Source organism: Penaeus vannamei, chromosome 3 (genome assembly GCF_042767895.1).
Source record: "Penaeus vannamei isolate JL-2024 chromosome 3, ASM4276789v1, whole genome shotgun sequence".
Taxonomy (NCBI): Eukaryota; Metazoa; Arthropoda; class Malacostraca; order Decapoda; family Penaeidae; genus Penaeus; species Penaeus vannamei.
Genome location: NC_091551.1, coordinates 29,835,787 through 29,844,335, shown reverse-complemented (window position 1 = coordinate 29,844,335; position 8,549 = coordinate 29,835,787). Strand labels below are relative to the sequence as shown.

The window sequence follows — 8,549 nt, the reverse complement described above, 5'->3', positions numbered from 1 at the left end:
GTATTGAATTCCATTTTCCATGTACAACTCCACGTGAATAAGTTCTCGATGTCACTTTGGAGGCATTGGCATGAGACGTTGTCTGTTATCCTCTTGTATCTTTGCGTCATCTGCAAACATATTCAAATAACTGCCTGGGCTTATGTTTGACTCTAAATCATTAACGAAAATAGTAAACATAATCGGCGCCAACACCGATCCTTGAGGCACTCCGCTGGTTACTCGTCGCCATGTAGAATGCTTTCCTCTAATTACTGTGCTCATTTGTCTTTCATGAAGAAAGTCTTTCATCCATGCAAGTAGGTTGCCTTTCACTCCACCTAGGTGCTCTAGTTTCCAGAGTAGTCTTCTATGAGACACCTTATCAAAAGCCTCCTTAAAGTCTAAATACACACAATCCACCCAGCCGTCTCTTATTTGTAATATTTCAGATACTCTATCATAAAAACAGAGGAGATTTGTTACACACGACCTTCCTTCTCTAAAACCAAATTGTTTATTTGATATCATTTCGTGTTTTTCAAGCATTTCAACCCATTGTTTTCTAACTATTCTTTCTAGCAGTTTGCATACTACACTAGTTAATGAAACTGGTCTATAATTTAGTGGGTTCTGTTTGTCGCCGCTCTTATATAAGGGTGTAACATTTGCGAGTTTCCAACTTTTTGGTAGTTTGCCTTGTCTTAGTGAATTTTGGAATATTAACAATAAAGGAGTACAGAGTTCTTCGGCACATTCCCTAAGAACCCAGTTAGAAATTTCATCTGGTCCCTGTGCTTTGGTCTTGTCTAATCCTTTTAGTAGATCTTTTATTTCGTTTTTTTGGAGGATGATATTTTCGATGTTCTTTACGTTATTACGGGTATTTGCCATATTAAAGTATGGATCCTGAACAAACACTGACTGAAATTTCTCATTTAGGATTTCACACATTTCTTCCTCCTCAGAATATATAATGTTATTGTCTTTGATGGCGCTAATTTGATCCCTACTTTTAGTTTTACTATTTATGTAGTTAAAGAAGAGTTTTGGTTGACTTGTACATTTGTTGATTATATCCTTTTCAAAGTCTAATGTCGCCTCTCTCATGGTTTGGGTATACTCATTTCTTCCTACTTTATATCTCTCATATGCTGGCTGACATCTATGCCTTCTGAATCTTTTCCAAAGGAGATGCTTTTTTCCCTCATTTTCTTGCATTTGTCGTTGAACCATTTTTGGTCATTTCTTGCTTCAATTTTGAATTTGTATATGAATTTTTCCATTCCTTTTTTATAGATCTCACAAAATTTGGAATACTGAACATCAAGGTTCTCATCACCCAAAAGTGTTTCCCAGTTTATGTTATCAAAGAAATCTTTAAGGCTTCTATAATCACCTCTTTTGTAATTGTACTTTTCCTTTCTTTCCTTGCGTACGATGAGTTTTTCCTGTAGCAGACAGTATTTTAGTTTAATCACTACATGGTCGCTTTTCCCTAAAGGAGGACAGTATTCGATATCCTTAATATCGTCGTTATGCTTTGTAAATATTAGGTCAAGCATAATATGGTATGATCTGTTACATTCTGGAAAAGGCAATGCTCATTTATGACATCTAGTAATTTAGCATTCCAAGAATCTGATTGTGCTCTAGGATCGAAATTTTCCCAGTCGATTTTGCTATTAAAATCCCCTGTAACAAGAATTTCTGTTGAATTGGTTTCCGAAAGTTGTAGCACTTCTTCCAGGCTCTTTATTGTTTCTTGAATTAGTTTCTAGTAATTTTCTAGTGACCACACCGATGTTTGAGGTGGGATGTATACCGTGGTTATTATTATGTTTACTCCATTTATTTCTACCTCAATTACCTTCATTTCCACTATGGGGTCCTGATTAATTTCTAACTCCTTTATAATAATTCCTTTCTTTGTTAATATTGCTACCCCCTCCATATCCATCTGCCCTATCTTTTCTCCAAATATTATAGTCTTTGAACCCTAATGTTACATCGTCTATGGAGGGGTCCAGTTTGGTTTCAGTGATGCATATTACATCCGGTTTATCCATATCAATTATTGTCTCTAGTTCAAGCAACTTCGAAGATAAACCATCAATATTTGAATAAACTATTTCTATATAATCTTTAGGTATTAAATTTGGTTGCAGGGTCAATGTTTGTCTGCCTCTACATTTCGGTTCCGATAGTATATTTGCTTTGCTTGGAGACCTCTCACCCTCCAAATAAATATTTTTTTTCCTCTTCAGTCCTTTGTTCATTTTTGTTTTTTTACTTCTTCCAATTTCTTTTGTAGTGTTACTCTGTCATCTTTGGTCATGTTTTCTCTTATCCAGATTTTTTTATATTCCTCATGGGTTGCCAGAACTTTGGCTTTCTTTATTATATCAGTTACTATTTCCTTATTCAAGAATGTTACTTTTAGAGGCCGTTTCTTTCCCTTTTCGAATAATCCCAGCCTCCTGTGAGCTATGATATTCTGCTCGGCGAATTCGGGATTTATGCCCTTGAGAATGTCTACAATTAATTTCTTGTCTTCGTTGTATCGTTCAATTCCATCTTCTACAACTTTTTCTTCATGTCCCGATATGACTATGTCCTTGTTTACGTCAGCCAAATTAGCAATATTTCTTGCATGATGCCCAAGGTGGGATTTGAATTCGTTCTTCTTTATCGTTGATGCAAGCCGTGTTTTAATTTCCTCCTTTATGGTCTTGATGTCTTTTTCTATCTTTTTTCCATTTCATTCACGGTTTCCTTTACCTTTGATACATCTGCATATGTAGCTGTCATCTTCTTGGCTTCTTCCATTATTTGAACTTGGCTGTTTGACAAATTACTTTCAATCTGTTTGACAGTTTCTTGAACTTTAATGACCTCCTCAACTTTTTCCTGTAGATTTCCCTCTCCTCTCTCACGTCCCGGCTTACAAGCCACAATATCTTTTTCTGCTTTTTTCACTTTCTCCTTCACTTTCTAACCCAAATTTTCCTTTCAACATGAACTATACACATTTACATGCACCCATGGCTAGCAGACTAGACCACCCATTGCTCAAACCTCTCCGTATTTAACAACATGTAAGAGCTGTACTGCGCTGATGCACTGCACTTCTCGCAGTGTGTGTGTGTGTGTGTGTGTGTGTATATATATGTATATATATATGTATATATATATGTATATATATATGTATATATATATGTATATATATATGTACACACACACACACACACACACACACACACACACACACACACACACACACACACACACACTCACATATATATATATATATATATATATATATATATATAAATATATATATATAGTATATATATATATACACTATATATATATATATATATATATATATATATATATATATATATATGTATATATATACACAGTCACACACACACACACACACACACACACACACACACACACACACACACACACACACACACACACACACACACACACACACACACATATATATATATATATCTCACGGGAGTAGTGAGCAGGCCGTGCATTGCCGCTCCTAAGTCTACTCCAGGTAGGACCAAACCTGCTGGCGGGACTTATCAATGGCATTCCGGCTAAATTACTCCCCTCCCACCAAGATACACCTAAGCCAGTAGGTGGGAGGTAAATCGGCTGTCCACCTCCCAAGCATGAGACAAAATATTCAGGAACGGCCCCCATTCCCCGGAGGCGAAGGAGCCCCTGGTTACGGCGGCGATCAGGATCGCTCCGGAGCAGGGGGTGCTAAAAATATCCGGGTAAAGACAGGCCGCCCCACGTTGATGAACCTTTGCACATACAATATAAGGACCATGAGAACTGAATCCGACTTACTAGCTTTACTAGAGGAACTCTCTTCCATTAAATGGGATGTAGTAGGACTCTGCGAAGTTAGAAGACTAGGTGAAGAGCAGAAGTTATTAAATGAGGGACACGTGCTCTATTGGAGAGGAAAACCTCTGGGTAGCAAACACGAATTAGGGGTAGGATTCTTAATACACAAACGCTTAGAAAAGAACATTGTAGAATTCTATAGTGTCAGCGAAAGAGTGGCTTCTGTAACAATAAAACTAAACACTAGGTACAACTTAAAAATTATTCAAGTCTATGCTCCAACCTGCAGCCACAGTGATGAAGAAATAGAGAGCTTCTATGAAGATGTTCACTTAGCCAGCGAGAGAACAAAATCCCATTTCACAATAATTATGGGGGATTTTAATGCCAAAATAGGTAGAAAGACAGAGGGCGAAACCGCAGTAGGGAACCATGGAATAGGCACTAGGAACGAGAGGGGACAAATGCTAGTCGAATTTACGGAGGCTCGATCACTCAGTATCATGAATACATTCTTCGAAAAAAGACTAGAACGGAAGTGGACATGGAAGTCGCCTTCTGACGTCAAAAACGAAATTGACTTCATAATTTCAAATAGGCGCGATATAATAAAAAATGTAGAGGTTATAAATAAAGTAAATGTAGGCAGCGACCATAGAATGGTGAGAGGCGAAATTAAAATACATCTCAGAAGGGAAAGGAACAAACTAATGAGTAAACCACAGCCAAACTTGGCTAACTTGAGGATCAGAGCAACAGAATTTAGCCTAAACATCCAAAACAGATATTCACTCCTCCGCGACGAAGATCTCAACATCGACCAAATCAATAAACAGTTCAATGACATAATAAAAGAAGCTGCACTTGAAGTAGGCGGAAAGAACGACAATCGAAGCTCCAGCAAGCTCTCGGTAGAAACTAAACAGCTTATGCAAAAACGTAGAGACATGAAAGTATCGTCAAATAGGGACAAGATAGAATTGGTTGAACTAACAAAGACCATAAATAAAAAGAAGAGGGAAGATGTACGGAAATTCAATACTCAAATAATAAATGAAGCAGTGATTTCAGGTACCAGCATGAAAGCAGCTAAAAGAAGACTAGGAATAGGGAGAAATCAAATGTATGCAATTAAGAAACCAGACAGAGAAGTAACACATAACAAGAATGAAATCATCAAAGTAGTGGAAGACTTTTACAGGGATCTATACAACTCAAACGAACAGCCACAAATAGAAGCAAACGCGGTAACTAGCGACGTACCTAATATCACAAAAGAAGAAATAAAAAGAGCACTTAAAGGCATGAAGAGAGGGAAAACACCAGGCGAAGACGGAATTAGTATAGACCTCATATTAGATGCAGGAGACATCGCAACAGTGAAACTAGCCAATCTTTTTAACAAATGTCTTCTCAGCGGAAAAACTCCGAAAGCCTGGAAAAATGCAACAATTATCTTGTTACACAAAAAAGGCGATAAAAAGGATTTAAAAAATTACCGACCCATAAGCCTCCTTTCGGTTACTTACAAACTGTTCACGAAAGTCATTACAGCTCGCATCTCTGACAGTCTGGATTCCAGCCAGCCTAGAGAACAGGCAGGCTTCCGCAGCGGATTCTCAACAACAGACCACATCCACACGCTCACCCAAATAAGAGAAAAAGTAAACGAATATAGGAAACCCCTGTGTATGGCATTCATCGATTATGAAAAGGCATTTGACTCTGTACAAATACCAGCTGTATTAGGTGCTATTCAACAACAGGGAGTTGAGGAGGTATATTGTAATATATTGGAAGATATATACAAAGATGGGACAGCAACCATCAAACTCCACACAGAAACCGATAAAATACCAATTAAAAAAGGCGTTAGACAGGGCGACACCATCTCACCAAAGCTGTTTACAGCCTGCCTCGAGGAAATATTCAAGAAACTAGAATGGGAAGGGAAGGGTATCAAAATAGGAGACGAACACCTAAACAACCTAAGATTTGCAGACGACATTGTTCTCCTTAGTGAATCAGCTGATGAACTGCAGCAATTAATAAACGATCTGAATAGAGAAAGCCTAAAAGTCGGACTTAAGATGAACAAGAAAAAGACTAAGGTTATGTTCAACAGCAGAGTCCCACTCAAACAAATACATGTACAAGGCGAAGCACTAGAGGTAGTAGACAGGTATATATACCTAGGACAACTCGTGCAGACAGGCACATCAAGTGAACAGGAAAAAAATGCGACGAATCAGTCTAGGCTGGAGTGCCTTCGGCAGGCACAGTAGCACACTAAGAGGTTCCTTGCCATTGTGCTTAAAAAGAAAAGTCTTTAATCAATGCGTCCTCCCAGTTATGACCTATGGGTCAGAAACATGGACTACAACCAGGTTACTGGAGAGGAAACTAATAAGCGCCCAGAGAGGGATGGAAAGATCGATGATGGGAATTAGCCTGAGAGATCGGAAGAGGGCGACGTGGATCAGAGAACAGACGAAGGTAGAAGATATACTCAAGAGCATTAAAAAGAAGAAATGGCAATGGGCAGGGCATGTATGTCGGAGACAAGACGACAGATGGACAAAGAAAGTAACAGACTGGACTATAAATAACTTAAGGAGGCCAAGAGCCAGACCAATGACACGATGGCGCGACGAAATAGCGAAATTTGGGGGCCAAGACTGGAAACAAACATCACAAGACAGGGAAACCTGGAAAAGAATGGGAGAGGCCTACGTCCTGCAGTGGATTGACTCAGGCTGATGATGATGATATATATGTGTGTGTGTGTGTGTGTGTGTGTGTGTGTGTGTGTGTGCGCGTGTGTGTGTGTGTGTGTTTGTGTGTGCGTGTGCGAGCGTGTATGTGCTTGTGCGTGCCTGTGTGCGTGTGTGTGTGTGTGTGTTTGTGTGTGCGTGTGCGAGCGTGTGTGTGCTTGTGCGTGCCTGTGTGCGTGTGTGCGTGTGTGTGTTTGTGTGTGCGTGTGTGTGTGTGTGTGTGTGTGTTTGTGTGTGTGTGTGTGTGTGTGTGTGTGTGTGTGTGTGTGTGTGTGTGTATTAATATATATATATATATATATATATATATATATATATATATATATATATATATATAGAGAGAGAGAGAGAGAGAGAGAGAGAGAGAGAGAGAGAGAGAGAGAGAGAGAGCGAGAGAGAGACAGAGAGAGAGAGAGAGAGAGAGAGAGAGAGAGATGTACATAAATACACACACATAAAAATGTATGTGTGTAATAATTATAATATTAATAATAATGATTTAGGGTTTGCTGTGACAGGCTCTAGTGACATATATCAAATTGTGGCTTGTCTGTTTATTGTGCTTTTAAACTACTTCCTGTATGCGAAGAACGGCCGGGTTTACCATTCACTGGCGGTGCATGGGGATCGAACGCAGGTCAGCGCTACCACGGCACTGCACAGCACAGTGTGTGTGTTTGTGTGTGTGTGTTTGCGTATGTGTGTGTGTTTGCGTATGTGTGTGTGTGTGAATATAATCGGAATTTGAACTGTTTGTACCCGCAGAATGTTAGATAGACAGATATTTGATCATCGTATTCCATTTCCGCCACAGATTCAGAACAACTCCAGGCTGTTGACGATGCTTCCTGGTCCACTAGACCCAGATGACCCGGACTTAATTGCCTACGTTAGATCACGGTTAGCCAATGAACAAGTCATTATCTTGTCCCACTGAAGAAATAATACCGCTGTTGATAATTATTAGTATATAAAACGACGGTAATATTTCAGCTAATGGCAGAAAAAATGAAATGTTAGTTTTCAGTTCCTATAATTCACATGATAGTCCTGGCTGAAAAATGACAGTACCATACAAATCCTTTGCAGGTATCTGCGTCCGCCCTCCACCGGGCCGTACAACCTGAAGGTGGACCGTCTGAACCCGGCCGAGAGGCTATACAACGCCTACAGGTTTAGTGAATATGGCTGGCCAGAGTTAGATCGCATTATTAAAACGCTTTTCGACCACAAATCAAATGGCTTCTTCGTAGAAGCTGGAGCTCTAGATGGCGAATACCTTTCCAATACTTTGTACTTAGAGAGGGAAAAGGGATGGAAAGGACTGCTGGTGGAACCTGATGAGGAGATGTTTAGGCTTTTGGGGACGAAGAACAGAAAAACGTGGTCTATACATTCGTGTTTGGCGACCAAGCCGTACCCCATGAAGGTATAGTACAGGGAATATTAATATCATAATTATTACCATAATCGTATCAATGACCTTTGTTATTATCATCATGAGTGCAACCAAAATATCTTGCAAATACCGATATAATTGTTCCGCCATTGCTAGATATAATCATTATGCTTTTATTAATATTTGCAATATTCTCGGTGTTATTTTAAAGATAACTATGTTTATGATATAACTAATCTTATAATTTCATGGTTTATGGTTATTAATAGTAGCACTACTTTCAATTTTTAATTAATAGAAATAATAATAACGATAATAACTGATAATAATAATGATGATAATGATAATGATAATAATAGTGTTAATAGTAATAGTAAAAATGACGAAAATAATGATAATCAAAATAATAATGATAATAATGGTGATAATAGTAATGGTAAAAATGACAAAATGATAATATAAATAATTATAATCATAATGGCAATAATACTAACAATGATAATGAAAAAATCATTATT

At 38.4% G+C, this 8,549-nt stretch overlaps 1 protein-coding gene across 1 annotated transcript in view; it reads left to right on the top strand.

The window, feature by feature from the left end:
* LOC138859777 (uncharacterized) overlaps positions 1 to 8,067 on the top strand; it is a 47,528-nt gene extending 39,461 nt beyond the window's left edge. Inside the window, exons 2-3 of the mRNA XM_070115931.1 lie at positions 7,447 to 7,532; positions 7,722 to 8,067. Coding sequence (XP_069972032.1) covers positions 7,447 to 7,532; positions 7,722 to 8,067 — 432 coding nt within the window. The remainder of the gene's footprint in view (positions 1 to 7,446; positions 7,533 to 7,721) is intronic.
* Positions 8,068 to 8,549: the final 482 nt, after the last annotated feature.